The sequence below is a fragment of the Chionomys nivalis genome, chromosome 3 (genome assembly GCF_950005125.1).
Source record: "Chionomys nivalis chromosome 3, mChiNiv1.1, whole genome shotgun sequence".
In the NCBI taxonomy this organism is placed as follows: Eukaryota; Metazoa; Chordata; class Mammalia; order Rodentia; family Cricetidae; genus Chionomys; species Chionomys nivalis.
In genome coordinates, this window is record NC_080088.1 from 95,498,045 (window position 1) to 95,523,046 (window position 25,002).

General features: G+C 41.5%; 1 protein-coding gene across 1 annotated transcript in view; it reads right to left on the bottom strand.

Moving 5' to 3' along the window:
• The window catches only part of LOC130871383 (cytochrome P450 3A6-like), a 75,259-nt gene extending 64,031 nt beyond the window's left edge, over positions 1–11,228 (bottom strand). The window contains exons 1-2 of the mRNA XM_057764721.1: positions 11,073–11,228; positions 226–278 (exon numbers count right to left, since the gene is read on the bottom strand). Coding sequence (XP_057620704.1) covers positions 226–278; positions 11,073–11,228 — 209 coding nt within the window. The remainder of the gene's footprint in view (positions 1–225; positions 279–11,072) is intronic.
• Positions 11,229–25,002: the final 13,774 nt, after the last annotated feature.

The window sequence follows — 25,002 nt, forward strand, 5'->3', positions numbered from 1 at the left end:
ATTTTTTTTTAACTTTAGGCAGGAGGTTACAAAGGCAGAGGTGGATACAAAGGGACAGAGATGAATGGAATTGAGATGTTGAGATGCATCATGTGAAAGACACAATGAATAAATTTAAAAATGAGGCAAATGTGTCCTAAGATACTCCAGACTTGACAAAATTGTCATGCAGTTTGGTGTCATATAATAACCAAACTACATATTGGCCATTTCCAGAATACTTACCCCCACAAATCCCCATACTTTTTTCGGCATTCTGTATCATATTTCCACAAACCCTGTGAAAAGAAAAAGGAAGAAAGAAAGAATGAACGAACGAAAGAAAGGCCATTATTTTTCTACCTGAATTGGCCAATAAATTAAAAAAAAGACTCAAACCCCAGCATATCAGGCTCATTATTTAACTTCCATAATAAAAAGTTAATGGAAATCATTCAGGATTTGTTGATGTGGTAAAAGAAAATACAGGGCATGCTTGAAATGGGGATTTTAATGATAATCAGGTTTTCATTTCCAGGACAGCTTTTGTTCCAAAAAATTTCTTTCTCTAGTTTTTTGTTTTTTGTTTTTTCAAGGCAGGGTTTCTCTGCATGTTCCTGGATGTCCTAAAACTTGCTCTGTAGAACAGACTGGCCTTGAACTCAGAGATTTATCTTCTTCTGATTCCTAAGTACCGGGATAAAAGGTGGGTGCTACAACTGAAGAAGGACACTTAAAAGAAATCCCACACTAGCTCAGAATTGAGAAATAAATGGTTATTTATTTAGAGGTGGACTCACAAACCAGAATCCTCTGCCTAACCGGAGATCAGAAACCAAATCCCACAGCCAGAAAAAGAGCTCAGTTGCATGCTCTACATTGTCTTATATAGTATAAGAGGCCATTCCCCAGTGAACGGGTAACCATTGACTGTAAGACTTCCTACAGCACTTCCCCTTTTTATTTAAATAAGAGAGTTCTAAGTCTAATACAAAATTGCATATACTAAAAAATATATATTCAATAATTATCCTATCCTAAATAGTATAATAACCTGACCAAGTCATGAGAGGAAAGTAACTACAACTATCTAGAATTCAACCCCATCGAAGATCCAAGAAGGGAAATAATATTACTTGAGTAAGCAGGAAGTGCAATCAAGCAACTTCCAAAGTATGCAACAAATGACAGAGACAACTGGCTACCTGGGCCCAAAGTCTCATTTGCAATGTTGAAGCAACCAATTTTGGCTAAGGCCTAGAATAATTGAAAGACCACTTTCAGAGGCAAGAAATTTATCAAAACTGTCTTACCCTGTTTTGGCAAGATTTGACAGTCCCTCTTATCCATTTCTGAATACCATGTGTCTTGTCAGTGGTTGAGGCATTTCTTTGCCCAAAGGCCAGTTTTGCCAAGAAGAAAACAAACTCCAAGTGGAGTGTCTTTGGTGTTCAACATTTAGACATAAAAGAACTCTAAATGAGTCATAGTATTGAATAAGAGTACATAGGCTTGGGAGAAAGAGGAAAGAGTATAGACAATTATTAAAAGAAGTAAATGGTAATAAATGTCTTTAAAGACACAGAGTACAGAAAGAAAAATAAGCCACATAAAGATGAAAAATTTGGAGTGCCTGACTAGCAGGCAGGCCTCAAGGTCCCGGCCAGGGAGCGCGGGCCCCTGCTGCTGGGGCTGCAGGGTCTGCTGTGCTCTCCTGGACCCACCCTGCCTGCCTCCTTCTTCCCTTGGTCCCTGGCTCTTTGGGCTACCAGGTGTCCCTGTGTAGGTGCTGAGAAGTTCCATCTGGACGGGTGAGTGTGTGCTATCCTGGGGCGAACTGTCCCGGAAAAGAGCACAAAACCCCCTCCCCCAGATCCTGCTGCAGGGCTTTCTTTCCTACACATGCGCCCCCCCCTGCCCCCCAAGCCTGCCTTGTCTGCAAGGTCCTATGCTGAGGATCAGCTTCCTGCTCCTACACTAAGGTTACCCACCAAGAGCAGTGAGTGTCTGACTAGCAGGCAGGCCTCAAGGTCCCCTCCAGGGAGTGCGGGCCCCTGCTGCTGGGGCTGCAGGGTCTGCTGTGCTCTCCTAGACCCACCCTGCCTGCATCCTTCTGCCCTTGGTCCCTGGCTCTTTGGGCTACCAGGTGTCCCTGTGTAGTTGCTGAGAATATCCATCTGGACAGGTGAGTGTGTGCTATCCAGGGGCGGATTGTCCCAGAATAGAGCACAAAGTCCCCCTCCCCCAGCTCCTGCTGCAGGGCTTTCTTTCCTACACACACCCCGCCCCCAAGCCTGCCTTGTCTGCAAAGTCCTTTGCTGAGGAACAGCTTCCTGCTCCTACACTAAGGCTACCCACCCAGAGCAGTGAATGCCTGCCTACTGGGCAGGCGTCATCAACCCCCGAAAGGGAGCACAGGCACCTCCAACCAGTGATGCAGGGTCGCGTGTGTTCTTTGTTTTTATTAATTAATTAATTAATTAAATTATTAAAGATTTCTGCCTCTTCCCCGCCACTACCTCCCATTCCCCCCCTCCCGCCGAATCAAGTCTTCTTCCCTCCTCAGCCCAAAGAGCAAGCAGGTTTCCCTGCCCTGTGGGAGGTCCAAGGACCACCCACCTCCATCCAGGTCTAGTAAGGTGAGCATCCAAACTATATTCGACCCCGACCTACCCCCTGCATTCGCTCTTTTGTCCGTGGGTCATTGGACTACCAGATGTTCATGTTTTGGTGTTGAGGAGTCCATCTGGAAGGGAACGGTTCCTGCCCCTACACTGAGGAGATACACCCAGAGAGTTAGTCACAGCAAAGACTGGTCCAAGACACCAGGCCTCTCCTTGCTCCATTTGAAGGAAGAGATGGGCAGGCGCCAATGCAAGAATTTCTCCAACAACCTGAAAGGCAACATGACATCACCAGAATCCAGGAATCCCGAAATAAGAAGAATTGTACACCCTATTCCAGAAGAATTAGAAGAATTCGACCATAAAGTGAATTATATGAAAATAATAGAGGACCTTAAACAGGAGGTGAAAAACTGCCATATTCAATCAGAGATTACAAACAAAAAGGTAGAGGAAATGAATAAATCTCGTAAAGATACCCAAGAAAAACAAGAGAAACAAGAAAAAGTAATCAAACAGGTAAGGGAATCGGTTCAAGACTTGAAGAATGAAGTGGAAGTAATAAAGAAAACACAAACCGAGGGAAGGATGGAGATGGAAAATTTGGATAAATGAACAGGAACTACAGAAACAAGTACTACCAACAGATTACAAGATAGAAGAAAGAATCTCAGACACTGAAGATATCATTGAGAAAATAAACACACTGATCAAAGAAAACAGCAAAGCCAACAAATTCTCTTCACAAAACATTCAGGAAATCTGGGACACAATAAAAAGACCAAATCTAAGACTAATAGGGATAGAAGAAGGAGAAGAAGTACAGCTCAATGGTCCAGAAAATATACTTAATAAAATTATAGAAGAAAACTTTCCCAACCTTAAGAAAGATATTCCTTTGAAGGTCCAAGAAGCATACAGAACACCGAATCAACTGGATCAAAAGAAACCATCTCCTCATCATATAATAATCAAAACACAAAACATACAGAATAAAGAAAGAATATTAAGAGCTGCAAAGGAAAAAGGTCAAGTTACCTATAAAGGTAAACCTATCAGACTTACACCTGACTTCTCTATGGAAACCATGAAAGCCAGAAGGTCCTGGATAGATGTACTGCAGAAACTAAGAGACCATGGATGGAAGCCCAGAATACTATACCCAGCCAAACTTGCATTCACTATAAATGGAGAAAACAAAATTTTCCAGGATAAAAACAAATTTAAACAATACGTAGCCACAAATCCAGCCTTACAGAAAGTAATTGAAAGAAAATCACGACCCAAGGAGTCCAACAATGCCCACAATAACTCAGACATCTAATGACCCTTCACCAGCACAACTTGAAGAAGGGAAACACACAAACTCTACTACCAAAAGAAAGAAAGAGAGAAAGGAAAAATGACCGGAGTTAACAACCACTGGTCATTAATATCACTTAATATCAATGGACTCAAGTCACCTATAAAAAGGCACAGGCTAAGAGATTGGATACGAAAACAGGATCCAACATTCTGCTTTTTACAAGAAACACACCTCAATTACAAAGACAGACATCTACTCAGAGTAAAGGGCTGGGAAAAGGTTTATCAAACAAATGGACATAAGAAACAAGCAGGTGTGGCCATACTAATTTCTAAGAAAGTTGACTTCAAACTAAAATAAATCAGAAGAGATGGAGAGGGACATTTTTTACTCATAAGAGGAACAATTCATCAGGATGAAGTCTCAATCCTGAATATCTATGCCCCTAATATAAAAGCACCCACTTATGTAAAAGAAACATTACTAAAACTCAAGGCAGTCATCATACCACACACACTAATAGTAGGCGATTTCAACACTCCTCTCTCACCAATGGACAGGTCAATCAGACAGAAACCTAACAGAGAAATAAGAGAATTAATGGAGGTAATGAATCAAATGGACTTAACAGACATCTATAGAACATTCCACTCAAATAGGAAAGAATATACCTTCTTCTCTGCAGCGCATGGAACCTTCTCGAAAATAGACCACATACTCGGTAACAAAGCAAACTTACACAGTTACAAAAAAATATCAGTAACCACCTGTGTCTTATCAGATTACCATGGATTAAAGTTAGAATTCAACAACAATGCTATCTCCAGAAAGCACAAACTCATGGAAACTGGACAGTCAACTACTGAACCACACCTGGATCAAGGAAGAAATAAAGAAAGAAATTAAAGTCTTTCTTGAATTCAATGAAAACGAAGACTCAACATACTCAAACCTATGGGACACTATGAAAGCAGTGCTAAGAGGAAAGTTCATAGCATTAAGCGCCCACTTAAAGAAAACGGAGAAAGCACACATTGGAGACTTAATAGCCCACCTGAAGGCTCTTTAAAAAAAAGAAGCAGACTCACCTAGGAGAAGTAGAAGACTGGAAATAATCAAACTGAGGGCTGAAATCAACACAATAGAAACACAGAAAACAATCCAAAGATTCAATTAAACAAAAAGCTGGTTCTTGGAGAAAATCAATAAGATTGATAAACCCCTATCCAAACTAATCAAACAGCGGAGAGAGAATACGCGGATTAACAAGATCAGAAACGAAAAGGGAGACATAACCACAGACACAGAGGAAATTCAGAGATTCATTAGATCTTACTACAAAATTCTGTATGCCACAAAATTGGAAAATGTAAAAGAAATGGACACTTTTTTAGATAAGTACCATATACCAAAGTTAAACCAGGACCAGGTGAACAATCTAAATAGACCTGTTAGTCGCGAAGAATTAGAAGTTGTTATAAAAAACCTCCCTACCAAAAAAAGCCCAGGTCCAGACGGCTTCAATGCAGAATTCTATTAGAACTTCCAAGAAGACCTAATACCCATACTCCTTAATGTATTTCACAATATAGAAACAGAGAAGTCATTGTCAAATTCCTTTTATGAAGCTGCAGTTACTCTGATACCAAAACCACACAAAGATTCAACCAAGAAAGAGAACTACAGGCCAATCTCACTCATGAACATCAACGCAAAGATACTCAATAAAATACTGGAAAACCGAATCTAAGAACACATTAGAAAAATTATCCATTATGATCAAGTAGGCTTAATCCCAGAGATGCAGGGCAGGTTCAACATACGAAAATCTATCAATGTAATCCATCATATAAATAAACTGAAAGAAAAAAACCATATGATCATTTCATTAGATGCTGAAAAAGCATTTAACAAAATTCAACATCCCTTTATGATAAAGGTCTTAGAGAGATTAGGGATACAAGGGTCGTACCTAACTATAATAAAAGCTATTTATAGCAAGCCGATAGCTAACATCAAATAAAATGGAGAGAAAGTCAAAGCTATTCCACTAAAATCAGGAACACGACAAGGTTCTCCACTCTCTCCATACATCTTTAATATAGTGCTTGAAATTCTAGCGATAGCAATAAGACAACATAAGGGGATCAAAGGGATTCAAATTGGAAAGGAAGAAGGTAAACTTTCATTATTTGCAGACGATATGATAGTATACATAAGCGATCCCAGAAACTCCAGCAAAGAACTCCTTCAGCTGATAAACACCTTTAGTAGCATGGCAGGATACAAGATCAATTCCAAAAAATCAGTTGGCCTCCTATACACAAAGGATAAGGAAGCAGAGAGAGAAATCAGAGAAGCATCACCCTTCACGATAGCCACAAATAGCATAAAATATCTTGGGGTAACCCTAACCAAGGAAGTGAAGGATCTATTTGACAAGAACTTTAAGTCTTTGAAGAAAGAAATTGAGGAGGATACCAGAAAATGGAAGGATCTCCCTTGCTCTTGGATTGGGACAATCAACATAGTAAAAATGGCAATTCTACGAAGGGCAATGTATAGATTCAATGCAAACCCCATTAAAATCCCATCAAAATTCTTCACAGATCTTGAGAGGACATTAATCAACTTTATATGGAAAAACAAAAAACCCAGGATAGCCAAAACAATCTTATATAATAAAGGATCGTCTGGAGGCATTACCATCCCTGACCTCAAATTCTATTACAGAGCCTCAGTATTGAAAACAGCTTGGTATTGGCATAAAAACAGAGAAGTCGATCAATGGAACCGAGTAGAAGACCCTGATTTTAACCCACAAACATATGAACACCTGATTTTTGATAAAGGAGCTAAAAGTATTCAATGGAAAAAAGAGAGCATCTTCAACAAATGGTGCTGGCAGAACTGGTTGTCAAACTGTAGAAGAATGAAAATAGATCCATATCTATCGCCATGCACAAAACTCAAGTCCAAATGGATTAAAGACCTCAATATCAGTCTGAAAACACTGAACCTGATAGAAGAAAAAGTGGGAAGTACTCTATAACATACGGCCACAGGAGATCACTTCCTATGTTTATCCCCAGCAGCACAGACATTAAGGACAACATTGAATAAATGGGACCTCCTGAAAATGAGTAGCTTCTGTAAAGCGAAGGACACTGTCACTAAGACAAAAAGGCAACCCACTGACTGGGAGAAGATCTTCACCAACCCTGCAACAGACAAAGGTCTGATCTCCAAAATATATAAAGAACTCAAGAAACTAGACTTTAAAAGGATAATTAACCCAATTAAAAAATGGGGCACTGATCTGAACAGAGAATTCTCAACAGAAGAAATTCAAATGGCCAAAAGACACTTAAGGTCATGCTCAACCTCCTTAGTGATAAGGGAAATGCAAATTAAAACAACTTTGAGATACCATCTTACACCTGTCAGAATGGCTAAAATCAAAAACACCAATGATAGCCTTTGCTGGAGAGGGTGTGGAGAAAGGGGCACACTCATCCATTGCTGGTGGGAATGCAAACTTGTGCAACCACTTTGGAAATCAGTGTGGCGATTTCTCAGGAAATTTGGGATCAACCTACCTCAAGATCCAGTAATACCACTCTTGGGAATATACCCAAGAGATGCCCTATCATATGACAAAAGTATCTGTTCAACTATGTTCATAGCAGCATTGTTTGTAATAGCCAGAACCTGGAAACAACCTAGATGCCCTTCAATGGAGGAATGGATGAAGAAAGTGTGGAATATATACATATTAGAGTACTACTCAGCGCTAAAAAATAATGACTTCTCGAATTTTGCATGCAAATGGATGGAAATAGAAAACACTATCGTGAGTGAGGTATCCCAGACCAAAAAAGAGGAACATGAGATGTACTCACTCATAATTGGTTTCTAGCCATAAATAACGGACATTGAGCATATAATTTGTGATCCTAGAGAAGCTAAATAAGAAAGTGAACCCAAAGAATATCGTATAGTCATTCGCCTGGATAAGGGAAGTAGACAAGATTACCAGGCAAAAACTGGGAACTTGCGCGTGAGGTGGCTTGGGGCTAAGGGGAAATGGGATGAGAAAGGTGAGAAGGGGAGGATGGGAGGAGCTTGAGGGATTGGGAATTCTTGCATTGGCGTCTGCCCATCTTTTCCTTCAAATGCAGCCAGGAGAGGCCTGGTGTCTTGGACCAGTCTTTGCTGTGACTAACTCTCTGGGTGTATCTCCTCAGTGTAGGGGCAGGAACCGTTCCCTTGCAGATGAACTCCTCAACACCGAAACAGGGATGCCTGGTATTCCAATGACCCGCGGAAAGAAGGCCGAATGCAAGGTGTAAGGCGGGGTCGAGTAGAACACAGGTGACACTGCAGTACAAGCTGGAGGTGCCTGCGCTCCCTTTCGGGGGTTACTTAGGCCTGCCCGCTGCTCTGGTTGGGTAGCCTTAGTGTAGGGGGGTTTGTGCTCTCTACCGGGACAGTCCGCCCCAGGCTACTACACACTCACCCGTCCATATGGAACCTCTCAGCACCTACACAGGGACTCCTGGTAGCCCCAATGAGCCAGGGACCAAGGGAAGTAGGGGGCAGGCAGAGCAGGTCCAGGAGAGCACAGCAGACACTGCAGCCCCAGCAGTAGGGGCCGGCGTTCCCTGGCGGGGACCTTGAGGCCTGTCCTCTAGTCAGGCACTCCCTGCTCTGGGTTAGTAGCCTTAGTGAAAGGGCAGGAAACTGTTCCACAGCAAAGGACCTTGCAGACAAGGCAGGCTTGGGGGTGGGGGTGGGGGCGCGTGTGTAGGAAAGAAAGCCCTGCAGCAGGAGCTGGGGGAGGGTTGTTTGTGCTCTCTACCGGGACAGTCCACCCCAGGATAGCACACACTCACCCGTCCAGATGGGACTTCTCAGCACCTACACAGGGACTCCTGGTAGCCCCGATGAGCCAGGGGCCAAGGGAAATAGGGGGCAGGCAGAGCAGGTCCAGGAGAGCACAGCAGACACTGCAGCCCCAGCAGCAGGGGCCCGCGTTCCCTGGCGGGGACCTTGAGGCCTGCCCTCTAGTCGGGCTCTCACTGCTCTGGGTTGGGCAGGAAACTGTTCCACAGCAAAGGACCTTGCAGACAAGGCAGGCTTGGGGGTGGGGGTGGGGGCGCGTGTGTAGGAAAGAAAGCCCTGCAGCAGGAGCTGGGGGAGGGGCATTTGTGCTCTCTACCAGGACAGTCCACCCCAGGATAGCACACACTCACCCGTCCAGATGGGACTTCTCAGCACCTACAGAGGGGCTCCTGGTAGCCCCGATGAGCCAGGGGCCAAGGGAAATGGGGGGCAGGCAGAGCAGATCCAGGAGAGCACAGCTGACACTGCAGCCCCAGCAGCAGGGGCCCGCGTTCCCTGGCGGGGACCTTGAGGCCTGCCCTCTCTGGGACTGTTATTTCTGTAGGTTAGGGTCAAACCCTAGTTTTGTTACCCACCCTCCTGTAAATAAGAAACCATATCACACAAAGCACTAAGTAAGGATATTAGGGAATCTATGGTCATCTGAATAGCAAGTTTGCAACCAGTCTTCTCTACAGGAGATGCTACTTAATACAAAAACAAACGTGAAACAAAAGCATGAGTGGGACAAAACACCAAAAGGGCATTTCAAAGAAAATCCACATCTTCTAAAATAATGGAATAGTTACTACATTTTGAAACAGGGGGAAAAGTATGGAATTCTTAATAAAGTTAGTAATGGACCATCGGTTTTGAAGAATTATGATCTGATGAGCAAACCTTGATTATTTTGAAAAACTAATCTTTCAAGAGTGCAGTCTGCATATAGGAACTGATTTTGGTCTCCTGGGCATGAACTTAGGAATGACAGTACAGGAGCCTAACATTTTAGAAATAAAGCATTCAGGAAGGCTCTGTGTAAATTCATAATCCAGTTTGTTATATATTAATGATGATGATATGTGTATGCATTTACATATATTATAATCCACTTATTAAATTTTTTTAACAAATTTGTCAAATAATTCTTTCTTTAGTTATTATGTAAATGATTTGGCTTTGTTTAAAGAAACAAAACTCATAATCTGGCTAAATATCTTAGGTTGAAAGACAACATCTCTCACATTCCCACTCCTAAGAATTATAAATAGGTTCTACTTTGAAGTGAAAAGGAGAATATTTTTGTTTGATTTCTCAATATATGCCTACACACACACACACGAAATCACTGGTAGCAAGAGCCTGGCAAATGATATCAGGGAATTTTTTGGTATTATTGAGTATTCATTTATGTGCATATACCACAAAATAACTGTGTGCCTCCTGATCAGCATGTGCCAGAATTACTCAACAAGAAGGGCCAAGGTTTGATGGAGGAAGGTCATTGGTTAAAAAATAAAGAAACTGCTTGGCCCTCATAGGTTAGAACATACGTGGGTGGAGTAAACAGAACAGAATGCTGGGAGGAAGAGGAAGTGAGCTCAGAAGTCATGCAGCTCCTCTCAGGGCAGACGCAATGAAGCAAGCCGCCAGGTCAGACATGCTGAATCTTCCCTGGTAAGACTGGTGCTACACAGATTATTAGAGATGGGTTGATCGGTATATGAGAATTAGCCAGTAAGGACTAGAGCTAATGGGCCAAGCAGTGTTTAAAAGAATACAGTTTGTGTGTTGTTATTTCGGGGCATAAGCTAACCAGGCCGAGAGCTGGGTGGCAGGAACGCAGCCCACAGCTCCCTACTACAAAAGTTACAGTGAACTCTGACATGAAAGAAGGAATCAATTTAGTGACATGCCATGCAGAAGTCATGACATGTGTTTCTTTAAATACTGAGTTAGCGTAAGTTTACTCTTTTGGAAGTTGTACTAAGAAAAATTTTAATCTTTCAGGCTTCCAAAGCCTCTACATCAGGTTTTTAATTCAGGTTATGCAAACACTGTAGGTTTTCATAAGATGCAACCTGAGGCTTCAGACATTTGTCAAACAACAACAGAGTAACTTCACAATGATGTTTTTGTGACATAAATAATTCTGAAAGCTGAAAACCTTCATATTTCATACTAATGGCCATTATGCACTGAACTGACACAGAGTTTCTGAACACTCATGAAAATGACACAGTCACAATAAGTAAAGGAAAAGTCCCAACATCACTCACCTTCCTGTAGTTAAGTAGCGTCCCAACAAAAGGGAGAGGTTTGGGGCCAGGAATTCCTATCTTCTTAAAAAGTCCATGTGAAGAGGTCCCATAACTAAGACATAGAGAAGAAAACCAAGTTATGGGGTTCTTGGTAGTACATGTAAATATACACATTCACACATACACACAGTGAATGAATATATATCTTCATATTCACATACACAAATTGACACATTCACATATACACATGTACATAAAAATGCATATCTACACATGCACAAATATAAACATACATATCGTACATTGTGGTAGTTTCAGACAAAATGGCCAACAAAGGGACTGGAACTATTAGGAAACATGTGCTTGTTGAAATAGGTATGGTCTTTTTAAAAATTATTTATTTATTTATTTCTTAATAATTACTGCCTCTTCCCCAACATGGCCTCCCATTTCCCTCCCCCTCCCCCGATCAAGTCTCCCTCCCTCGTCAGCCCAAAGAGCAATCAGGGTTCCCTGTCCTGTGGGAAGTCCAAGGACCACCCACCTCCATCCAGGTCTAATAAGGTGAGCATCCAAACTGCCTAGGCTCCCACAAAGCCAGTACGTGCAGTGGGATCAAAAACCCATTGCCATTGTTCTTGAGTTCTCAGTAGTCCTCATTGTCTGCTATGTTCAGCGAGTCTGGTTTTATCCCATGCTTTTTCAGACCCAGGCCACCTGGCCTTGGTGAGTTCCCAATAGAACATCCAAATGGCCAAAAGACACTTAAGATCATGCTCAACTTCCTTAGCGATCAGGGAACTGCAAATCAAGAAAATATTAAGATACCATCTTGCACCTGTCAGAATGGCTAAAATAAAAAACACCAATGATAGCCTCTGCTGGAGAGGTTGTGGAGAAAGGGGTACACTCATCCATTGCTGGTGGGAATGCAAACTTGTACAACCACTTTGGAAAGCAGTATGGTGGTTTCTCAGGAAATTCGAGATCAACCTACCCCTGGACCCAGCAATACCACTCTTGGGAATATACCCAAGAGATGCCCTATCATACAGCAAAAGTATATGCTCAACTATGTTCATAGCAGCATTGTTTGTAATATCCAGAACCTGGAAACAACCGAGATGCCCTTCAACGGAAGAATGGATGAAGAAAGTGTGGAATATATACATATTAGAGTACTACTCAGCAGTAAAAAACAATGACTTCTTGAATTTTGCATACAAATGGATGGAAATAGAAAACACTATCCTGAGTGAGGTAAGCCAGACCCAAAAAGAGGAACATGGGATGTACTCACTCATATTTGGTTTCTAGTCATAAATAAAGGACATTGAGCCTATAAATCATGATCCTAGAGAAGCTAAATAAGAAGTTGAACCCAAAGAAAAACATATAAGCATCCTCCTGAATATTAACCTTCATCAGGTGATGAAAGGAGACAGAGACAGAGACCCACATTGGAGCACCGGACTGAAATCTCAAGGTCCAGATCAGGAGCAGAAGGAGAGAGAACACGAACAAGGAACTCAGGACCGCGAGGGGTGCACCCACACACTGAGACAATGAGGTATGGTCTTGATAGAGGAAGTGTGTCATTGTAGAGAAGGGCTTGGCAGTCTCAAGCCACCTCCACCTAGGCGATTCAATTCCAGTTGCCTTTGGGTGAAAATGAAAGGATGCTAAGCACTAGCTCCATGTCTGCCTACATGCTGACTTGCTTCCTGCTATGACAACAATGGACTAAAATTCTAAATTGTAAGTGAAACACACTAGCTGAAGCTTTCTCTTCATAAGAGTTGCTGTGGCCATGGTGTCTCATCACAGCAATAACAACTTGAACTAACACAAATATAAATACAAGTATAAATACAAATTCACATATGTAGCTACTCATGTACTCCTAATACATGTGTATTTTTGAGTCAATATATAATATATACATATGAAAATATATCTACACATGTGTTTATATATATACATATATGTATATATATATACATATATGTATATGTGTTTATACACATATGTATTTTCTTGGACACATACATGGAGAACTATAAGAATTTATCCAGACTGGCCTGCCTGCACCAAGCAAGGTAGGCGCTTTGTTTACGAACTACCCAACCTGCACGGAGATCTGATCTCGGCACCATGAGAGACATCAGTGGGGTGAGTTTGTGACCGGCGGCGGAAGCAGCCCTGGACAGGGAACTCTGAAGTACCTCATCCCCCACACTATACTCCCTGGGCTCCCTGCAGGGGCTGTACACCCCGCATACTGCCTCTCTCTTCTTGTCCCACCCAGCTTGCATCCAGAACCCTTCTTCCTTCTGCCCCCTTTCCTCTTTGGGCACATAACACCATCCAGCTCAGTCTGTCTGGTGCTGGGGGCAAATCCTCAGGGCAAGTAGGCAGACGAGACTTCCTTTGTTTCACTGGCCTGCCTGCAACAAGCAAGGTAGGGGCTTTGTTTACGAACTACCCAACCTGCAGGGAGATTTGATCTTGACACCAGGAGAGCCATCAGTGGGAGAGCTAATCTGGGTACCAGGAGAGCCGTCTTTGGGCACGGAGATCCGATATTGGTACCAGGAGAGACATCACTGGAGCACCAGGGGAGCTATCACTGCAGAGTGCCATCACTGGGAAGGTACATCAGTAGGCAAGGAGACCTGATCCGGTAAAAGAAGATCCATAGGGGAGCATTCAGAGAAAGAGATGGGCAGGCGCCAATGCAAGAATTCACCCAACAATCTGAAAAACTATATGAAACTACCAGAACCAAGCGCCCTCACAACAGGAGGACATGAACACCTTAATCATGAAGAAGTAGATAAAATTGACTTTATGAAAGTGATTGACGCCCTTAAACAGGATGTAAAAAATGCCCTTATAGAAATGGATGAGAAGTATAACAGAAAGTTTGAAGAATTGAGTAAATCAGTGAATGATACCCTAGGAAACCAAGGAAAAACAATCAAACAGATAATGCAAATAGTTCAGGACTAAAAAACTGAAATGGAGGCAAAGAAGAAAACACAAACAGAAGGCCAGCTGGACAGGGAAAATCTAGGTAAACGAATAGAGACTACAGAAGCAAGCAGTAATAGAAGGAAAATCGTTGATCAAGGAGTCCAACAATGACCACAATAACTCAGACATCTAGAGACCCTTTACCAGCGCACTCAAAGAAGGGAAACACACAAAATCTACTACTAAAAAAGTGACCGGAGTTAACAACCACTGGTCATTAATATCACTTAATGTCAATGGACTCAACTCACCTATAAAAAGGCACAGACTAAGAGATTGGATACAAAAACAGGATCCAACATTGTACTGTTTACAAGAAACACACCTCAACCACAAAGACAGGCACCTACTCAGAGTAAAGGGCTGGGATAAGGCTTATCAAGTAAATAGACCTAAGAAACAAGCAGGTGTGGCCATACTAATTTCTAACAAAGTTGACTTCAAACTTAAATCAATCAGAAGAGATGGAGAGGGACATTTTCTACTCGTAACAGGAACAATTCATCAGGATGAAGTCTCAATCCTGAATATCTATGCCCCTAATATAAAAGCACCCATGTACGTAAAAGAAACATTGTTAAAACTCAAGGCAGCCATCAAACCGCACACATTAATAGTAGGAGACTTTAATACTCCTCTCTCACCAATGGACAGGTCAATTAGACAGAAACCTAACAGAGAAATAAGAGAATTAATGGAGGTAATGAATCAAATGGACTTAACAGACATCTATAGAATATTCCACCCAAATAGGAAAGAATATACCTTCTTCTCTGCAGCTCATGGAACCTTCTCAAAAATCGACCACATACTCGGTAAGAAAGCAAACATCCACAGTTACAAAAAAATCTTTTTTTTTTTTTCGGTTTTTTGAGACAGGGTTTCTCTGCCGTTTTGGAGCCTGTCCTGGAACTAGCTCTTGTAGACAAGGCTGGTCTCGAACTCACAGAGATCCGCCTGCCTCTGCCTCCCAAGTGCTGGGATTAAAGGCGTGCGCCACCACCGCCCGGCTACAAAAAAATCTTAATAACCACCTGTATCTTATCAGATCACCATGGATTAAAGCTAGAATTCAAAACAATGCTACCCCCAGAAAGCCTAAAAACTCATGGAAACTGAATAGTCAACTACTGAACCATACCTGGATTAAGGAAGAAATAAAGAAAGAAATTAAAGTCTTCCTTGAAGACAATGAAAATAAAGAAACAACATACTCAAACCTATGGGACACTATGAAAGCAGTCCTGAGAGGAAAGTTCATAGCACTAACTGCCCACTTAAAGAAAACGGAGAAAGCACACATTGGAGACTTAACAGCCCACCTGAAAGCTCTAGAAAAAACAGAAGCAGACTCACCTAGAAGGGGTAGAAGACTGGAAATAATCAAACTGAGGGCTGAAATCAACAAAATAGAAACACAGAAAACAATTGAAAGAATCAATGAATCAAAAAGCTGGTTCCTGGAGAAAATCAACAAGATTTATAAGCCCCTATCCAAACTAATCAAATGGCAGAGAGAGAATTTGCAAATTAATAAGATCAGAAATGAAAAGGGGGACATAACCACAGACACAGAGGAAATTCAGAGAATCATTAGATCTTACTACAAAAGCCTGTATGCCACCAAACTGGAAAATGTAAAAGAAATGGACACTCTTTTAGATAAATACCATATACCAAAGTTAAACCAGGACCAGGTGAACAACATAAATAGACCTGTTAGTCGTGAAGAATTAGAAGCTGTTATCAAAAACCTCCCTTCCAAAAAAATTCCAGGACCAGATGGTTTCAATGCGGAATTCTACCAGAACTTCTAAGAAGACCTAATACCTATACTCCTTAATGTATTTCACAATATAGAAACAGAAGAGTCATTGCCAAATTCCTTTTATGAAGCTACAGTAACTCTGATACCAAAACCACACAAAGACCCGAGCAAGAAAGAGAATTACAGGCCAATCTCACTCATGAACATCAACGCAAAAATCCTCAACAAAATTCTGGCAAACCGAATCCAAGAACACATTAGAAAAATTATCCATTATGATCAGGTAGGCTTCATACCAGAGATGCAGGGCTGGTTTAACATACGCAAATCTATCAATGTAATCCATCATATAAATAAACTGAAAGAAAAAAACCATATGATCGTTTCATTAGATGCTGAAAAAGCATTTGACAAAATTCAACATCCCTTTATGATAAAAGTCTTGGAGAGATTAGGGATACAAGGGTCATACCTAAATATAATTAAAGCTATATACAGCAAGCCGACAGCTAATATCAAATTAAATGGAGAGAAACTTAAAGCCATCCCACTAAAATCAGGAACACACCAAGGCTGTCCACTCTCTCCATACCTCTTCAATATAGTTCTCGAAGTTTTAGCAATAGCAATAAGACAACATAAGTGGATAAAGGGGATTCAAATTGGAAAGGAAGAAGTTAAACTTGCATTATTTGCAGATGATATGATAGTGTACATGAGCAACCCCAAAAACTCCACCAAAGAACTCCTACAGCTGATAAACGCCTTTAGTAATGTGGCAGGATACAAGATCAACTCCAAAAAATCAGTCGCCCTCTTATACACAAAGGATATGGAAGCAGAGAGGGAAATGAGAGAATAATCACCTTTCACGATAGCCACAAAAAGCATAAAATATCTTGAGGTAACTCTAACCAAGGAAGTGAAAGATCTATTTGACAAGAACTTTAAGGCATTGAAGAAAGAAATTGAAGAGGATACCAGAAAATGGAAGGATCTCCCTTGCTCTTGGATTGGGAGGATCAACATAGTAAAAATGGCAATTTTACCAAGGGCAATTTAGAGATTCAATGCAATCCCCATTAAAATCCCATCAAAATTCTTCACAGATCTTGAAAGGACAATAATCAACTTTATATGGAGAAACAAAAAACCCAGGATAGCCAAAACAATCTTATACAATAAAGGAACTTCTGGAGGCATTACCATCCCTGACTTCAAACTCTATTACAGAGCTACAGTATTGAAAACAGCGTGGTACTGGCATAAAAACAGAGAGGTTGACCAATGGAATCGTATAAAAGACCCGGATTTTAACCCACAAACCTATGAACAACTGGTTTTCGATAAAGAGCTAAAAGTATTCAATGGAAGAAAGAAAGCATCTTCAACAAATGGTGCTGGCACAATTGGATGTCAACCTGTAGAAGAATGAAAATAGACCCATATCTATCACCATGCACAAAACTCAAGTCCAAATGGATCAAAGACCTCAATATCAATCTGAACACACTGAACCTGATAGAAGAGAAAATGGGAAGTACCCTACAACATATGGGCACAGGAGATCGCTTCCTATGTATAACCCCAGCAGCACAGACATTAAGGGCAACATTGAATAAATGGGACCTCCTGAAACTAAGAAGCTTCTGTAAAGCAAAGGACACTGTCATTAAGACAAAAAGGCAGCCTACTGACTGGAAGAAGATCTTCACCAACCCCGCAACAGACAAAGGTCTGATCTCCAAAATATATAAAGAACTCAAGAAACTAGACTTTAAAAGGATAATTAACCCAATTAAAAAATGGGGCACTGAACTGAACAGAGAATTCTCAACAGAAGAAGTTCAAATGGCCAAAAGATACTTAAGGTCATGCTCAACCTCCTTAGTGATAAGGGAAATGCAAATCAAAACAACTTTGAGATATCATCTTACACCTGTCAGAATGGCTAAAATCAAAAACACCAAGGATAGCCTTTGCTGGAGAGGTTTTGGAGAAAGGGGTACCCTCATCCATTGCTGGTGGGACTGCAAACTTGTGCAACCACTTTGGAAATCAGTGTGGTGGTTTCTCAGAAAAATTGGGATCAACCTACCCATGGACCCAGCAATAACACTCTTGGGAATATACCCAAGAGATGCCCTATCATATGACAAAAGCATTTGTCCAACTATGTTCATAGCAGCATTATTTGTAATAGCCAGAACCTGGAAGCAACCTAGATGCCCTTCAATGGAAGAATGGATGAAGAAAGTGTGGAATATATACACATTAGAGTACTACTCTGCGGTAAAAAACAATGACTTCTCGAATTTTGCATGCAAATGGATGGAAATAGAAAATACTATCCTGAGTGAGGTAACCCAGACCCAAAAAGAAGATCATGGGATGTACTCACTCATAATTGGTTTCTAGCCATGATAGGGGCCACTGAGTCTACAATTTGTGATCCTAAAGAAGCTAAACAAGAGGGTAAACCCAAGGAAAAACATATAGATATCCTCCCAGGTATGGGAAATAGACAAGATTGATGGGCAAAAATTGGAATCTTGGGCGTGGGGTGGGATGGGGATGAGGAGTGATGGGGAGAGAAAAGTGTGAAGAAGAGGATGAGGGGAACTGGGGGAATCGGGGTGATTGGGGATAAAGGAAGGTTGGATAGGGGAGCAGGGAAACTCATACCTTAGTTAAGGGAGCCACCTAAGGGTTGGCAAGAGACTTGTACTTGGAATGGCTACCAGATGCCCAGGGCAATGTTTCCAGTTAGTTCATTGGGGCACCTGAGGATAGGGAACCTGAAAGGAACCTATCCTATAATCATACTGATGAATATCTTGCATATCGCCATTGAACCTTCATCTAGCGATGGATGGAGATAGAGACAGAGACCCACACTGGAGCACCTGACTGAGCTCCCAAGGTTATAATGAGGAGCAGAAGGAGAGAGAACATGAACAAGGAAGTCAGGACCATGAGGGGTGTACCCAACCACTGAGACAGTGGGGCTGATCTATTGGGAGCTCACCAAGGCCAGCTGGACTGCTACTGAAAAAACATGGGATAAAACCAGACTCTCTGAATGTGGCGGTCAATGAGAGCTGACGAGAGGCCAAGGAGAATGGCACAGGAACTTTCATCTGGCGATGGATCGAGAGAGAGACAGAGACCCAATTTGGAGCAACGGTATGAGCTCTTAAGGTCCAAATGAGGAGCAGAAGGAGGGAGAACATGAGCAAGGGAGTCAGGACCACGAGGCGTGCACCCACCCACTGTGACAGTGGAACTGATCTATTGGGAGCTCTCCAAGGCCAGCTGGACTGGGACTGAATAAGCATGGGTTGAAACTGGACTCTCTGAACATGGCGGACAATGAAGGCTGATGAGAAGCCAAGGACAATGGCACTAGGTTTCGATCCTAATACATGAACTGGCTTTGTGGGAGCTTAGCCTGTTTGGATGATCACCTTCCTGGACCTAGATAGAAGTGGGAGGACCTTGGTCTTCCTGTAGGGCAGGGAATTTGGACTGCTCTTCATTATCGAGAGGGAGGGGGAATGGACTGGGGGGAGGAGAAGAGGTGTGGGGATAGGGGGAGGGGTGCGGGGGGAGGGGCAATATGTAGGAGGAGGGGGAGGGAAATGGGAAACGGGGAGCAGTTGGAAATTTTAATTAAAAAAGAATAAAAAAATGAGAAAAAAAGAATTTATCCAGTGAGGGAAGAGGTGGGCAGAATTTTACATAAAAATTGTCATAATCTCCATCACATACAATTTTATTGTATTATTAAACTTTTAATATAAACTATTAAACTATTATTATAAACTTTAATGTTAATACTTCATGATCCTTGTCCTAGAGTTATATGTAATAATAATCTCTAACCTTAAAACTGAATGTTACTGAGAGGCTCACCAGATAGAAAATAAGCAAAAATCAGCAACGTGGGTAACCTGCATTGCAAGCTCTACATGATATCTCCTGAACAGTGAACAGTAAGGCTGCTCAAATGGAAATGATAGCCCACCAGGAAAGTCTGCTGACAAGACTTTCACATGACCCACCCTCAGCTTGAAAATTGTGCAGAGAGTTTCCCATTTTGGTTAGAGAGGTGGAACAGCAGCTAACAGCATTGGCTGCTCTTGCGGGCATGCAGGTTCAGTTCCCAGCACCCAAATAACTGCTCACAATGGTCTACACTTCCAGTCCCTGGAAATCCAATGCTTTTTATTAACTCGCATATGCTAACAGGCATGCATGCAGTACACATACATACAAGCATGAAAAACATTCATGTGCACAAAATTAATGATAAATATGTATGTTAAAGATACAGGTTTTGTGAGTTATCTGTTCAGGTGTGGGGGTTTGATATTGCAGTTGCCTTTGAGTCATTCATGCTCCTGCATGTAAACTTTCAACCAAACTACTGTGATAACCTGATAAACTCATGTCTCTTCAAGGGTGCTTTGGAGGATGGGATACATTGATTTATTATTTTTTCCTACTTAGATCAACGATTATTTGCATGATCTATTATGCAAATGCTAACTGTGGTCTTGGTGTTTTTTCACAGCAGCAGAAACCTTAACTAAGACACACATGCAAATACATATATAAATACATACTTGCATAGGTAATTACTCATATTCATCTATACTATTGATCTGTGTGTATATATGAGCGTATGTGTATGTGTGTGTGTGTGTGTGTATAAATTCATTCTTGGATACAAATATTGACAACTACAAAAATTTATCCAATGTGATACCAGGAGGACAGAATATAACATAAAAGAACACAGAGCATTAATTCCCTCCACCTTCCATTTTAGCATAAACTTTTATGTTAATGTTTGATGATCCTAGTCCTTGAGTTAATATGCAATAACACTTTCTAATCTTGAGTTTGAATATTAGTAAGGGGCTCACCAGAGTTAGTAAATAAGCAAACATCAGCAAAATGGATAATGTGCGGTGCAAGTTCTACTTGATGCCCACAGAATAGTGAAGAGTGTGGTTGCTCATAGGAGGAGGTTATCCCACGAGCAGAGCCTCCTGACAAGACTCTCTCTCCTGGCCTATCCCTCAGCTTTAACAGTGTGCAGAGGTTCTCAGGTGCAGCCTTTGGGATGGAGAGGTGGTTCAGCAACTAACAGCAGTTACTGCTCTTGCGTGATATTCAGGTTCAGTTCCCAGCTCTCAAATGACTGCTCACAATAGTCTACAATTCTAGTTCCTGGAAATTCAAAACATTTCCCTTAACTTAAATAGGCATCAGGTAGATGTGTGATACACATACAAACATGTATGCAAAACATTCATATGAACAAAATTAATAATAAATATATATTTAAAGACGCAGATTTTTCCAGTCATCATCTGTTCAGTTATGAGGATTTGATGCTGCAGTTGCCTTTGAATTATTCATGCACCTGCAAGTAACCTTTCAAACAAACTCCTGTGGGAAATTGATAACTCATTTTTGATACTATTGAGAAAGTGGGGCTGATCTATTGGGAGCTCGCCAAGGCCAGTTGAACTGAGTCTGAAAAAGCATGGGATAAAACCAGACTCTCTGAACATGGCAGACAATGAGGTCTGATGAGAAGCCAAGGACATTGGCACTGGGTCTTGATCCTAGTGCATGTACTGGCTTTGAGGGAGCCTAGCCTGTTTGAATGCTCACCTTCCTAGACCTGGATGGAGGGGGGAGGACCTTGGACTGCCCACAGGGAAGGCAACCCTGACTGCTCTTTGAACTGGAGAGGGAAGGGGAGAGAAGTGGGGGGGAGGGGAAGCAGAGTGGGGGGAGGGGGAATGGGAGTGGGGAGGAGGCCGAAATTTTTTTTCAATAAAAATAAATTAAAAAATTTAAAAAAAGAAAGAAATAGATAACTCATGTCTCTCCAAGGGGAACTTTGGGGAAAGGGCTACACTGATCTGTTAATCAAGTTCTACTAAGATCAAAGGTATTTGCGCCCATCTACTTTGATCTGCTAATTGTGTCCTATTGAGATCAAGGGTATTTACTTCCATATTTCCCAGGAAGCTAGAATTGCACCAAATTACCAAATGGTAATTGTGGTCGTGGAGTCTCTTCACAACAACAGAAACCTTAACTAAGATGCATATGCACATACATATTTAAATACATAGCTTTGTAGGTATTCATACATATACATGTATACTATTGAGTCAATATAAATACATATATTTGTACATATACATTCTTGGATAAAAATATTGGCAACTACAAGATGTTATTCAGTGTGGTAACAGGTGGGCAGAATATAACATAAAAACTAAGAGCATTAATTACTCCCACCTATCTTTTTATTTTAAACTATTCTTTTAATATTTAATGGTCCAAGACTTAGATTTAATATGTAGTAACACTTTCTAACCTTGAGTTAGAAAGGGACTCACCAGAGTTAATAAATAATCAAACATCAGCGACTTGGGTGATCTGCAAGACAAAGTTCACCTGATACCTCATGAACAGTGAACAGTGAGGTTGCTCAGAGCAGGAAGTTAGCCCACCATCAGAGCCTCCTGACAAGACTCTCAAATTGCCCATCCCTCAGCTTGAAAATTGTGCAGAGTTTCCCATGTATATCCTTTGGGCTAGAGAGGTGGCTCAGCAACTAACAGCATTGGCTGCTCTTGCAGGGCATGCAGGTTCAGTTCCCAGCACCCAAATAACTGGAAACCCAGTGCAGTTCACTTAATTTAAACGTGCATCAGACCGGCATGTGATACATATACATACAGGCATGCAAAACATTTATATGCACAAAATTAAAAATAAATACATATTTTAAAGATACAGGTTTTATGAGTCATCATCTGCTCAGGTGTGGGGATTTGATGCTATGGTTGCCTTTGAGTCATTCATGGTCCTTTGAGTAACGTTTTAAATAAACTCCTGTGATAACCTCATAAATATTTGTGTCTCTAAGGGGTATTCTGTAGGAAGAGCTACTTTGATGTGTCAATTGTACTTGACCTACTTAGGTCAGAAGGTATTTGCTCCTGTATTTCCTAGAAAAGTGAAATTTCACCATGTATTACCCACACGAACTCATGAGGTGATGGCCCACATAAAATACAATTTCTATGCCCTATTTCTTTCTAAACCATAGACATCGCCATGCTAGCTAGCTTTCTGCAAAAGGATAATAAGTCATAAGGTATTTATTTATGAACTATATTGGTAACACAACAATCTCTGTTACAAAATTTTTTGGGAAGGCAGGCCTGAGTCAAGTAATCATTTGCAACTCAAATGTAGTTTCCATCCTTGGGAGTACTAGGCCCCTAAAACTTCCTATTGCAGACTGATGAAGACATGATAAGTGTAAAGGCAGAAAACAAACCAAGAGAAACAGCTTACTGTAATCACTTTAAACCTTCTTCTGATTTTTTTTACAGCATTGATTTCTTGAAAAGCATTTAGAACATTTGGCCAGAAACACAGTGAGTTAAATGGTTTAGTTTACAGTAGAAATCTGTTCAGCTGTGGCAGTATTAATTCCACTGGATGATATTATTTTTTTTTGATTTTCCTGAAGGAAAAGCAACCTGAGAATCGTCCAATCTCTAGGGTCACAAAGGAGAGGCATCCAGCCCATTACTCACAGGTAGAGGAGCACCAAGATGCTAGCCAGCAGAGCCCACGTTTCCATGGAAAAAATTAAAATTGGGTCCATTGTTTATTTTTTTCTTTCTAGAAATTTTCTCTCTGACGTTTCCTCCTTGGTGAGGATTTGAATACACTTTCTGAGTCCGGCTGTGAATCTGTGAAGCCAAGCCACAGTATTTATGTGCTAAGAAAAGGGGTGGAGGAGGTGATACTGCCAGTAGAAAGATGAGGTGTGACTCTAACACGGGTATTGACATTTTGACTTTTTAATAGTTAATTTTAAGTATAATTTTAATAAGTTAATAATTATTTTAATAAGTTAATAACTATTAAGGTTATAAAAATATTACTGAGAAGACCAGAGGTCATTTTTTTTACCAGAAATGTAATGGAATGGGTGACATTAAATTCCTTTAATATTTCTTCACCTATTTTTATTGCAAAACACATTAAGTCTTTGTATACAAGATCCATCTATAAATATTTTTGTATTTTTTTATTGAAAAAAAATTTTCTGCCTCCTCCCCGCCTCCCATTTCCCTCCCCCTCCTCCCGCCCCTCTCCCCCTCCCACCACTCCTCTTCTCCTCCCTCTCTAGTCCCAGGAGCAGTCAGGGTTCCCTGCCCTGTGGAAAGTCCAAGGTCCTCCCCCCTCCATCCAGGTCTAGGAAGGTGAACATCCAAACTGTCTAGGCTCCCACAAAGCCAGAACATGAACTAGGATCAAAACCCCGTGCCATTGTCCTTGGCCTCTCGTCAGTTCTCATTGTCCGCCATGTTCAGAGAGTCCGGTTTTATCCCATGCTTTTTCAGTCACAGTCCAGGGGGCCTTGGTGAGCTCCCAATAGATCGGCCCCACTGTCTCAGTGGGTGGGTGCACCCCTCGTGGTCCTGACTTCCTTGTTCATGTTCTCCCTCCTTCTGCTCCTCATTAGGACCTTGGGAGCTCAGTCTGGTGCTCCAGTGTGGGTCTCTGTCTCTATCTCCATCCATAGCTGGATGAAGGTTCAGCTTTTGTTGAGATGAACAATCTGATTCTGTCATTTGTGTTTAAATGTCAGATCAGAGTGATGCTTGACAGGGCTTATACAGCAGTGCCATGTAGAATCAACAGCTCCTTTACCTGGAGACATTGAGGTATCTGTGACATCTAGAGATAGGAATTGGTTTTCTCCCTCTACTATGTGGGTCCTGGGATTGAATTTAGGTCATCAGATTTGATGGTAAACATTATACCTATGGAGCCATTTCTGGCCTAGTGCCATTGTCCTTGGCTTCTCATCAGCCTTCATTGTCCGCCATGTTCAGAGAGTCCAGTTTCAACCCATGCTTATTCAGTCCCAGACGAGCTGGCCTTGGTGGGCTCCCAATAAATCAGATCCACTGTCACAGTGGGTGGGTGCATCCCTCGTGGTCCTGATTTCCTTGCTCATGTTCTCCCTCCTTCTGCTCCTCATTTGGACCTTAAGAGCTCAGACCGTTGCTCCAAATTGAGTCTCTG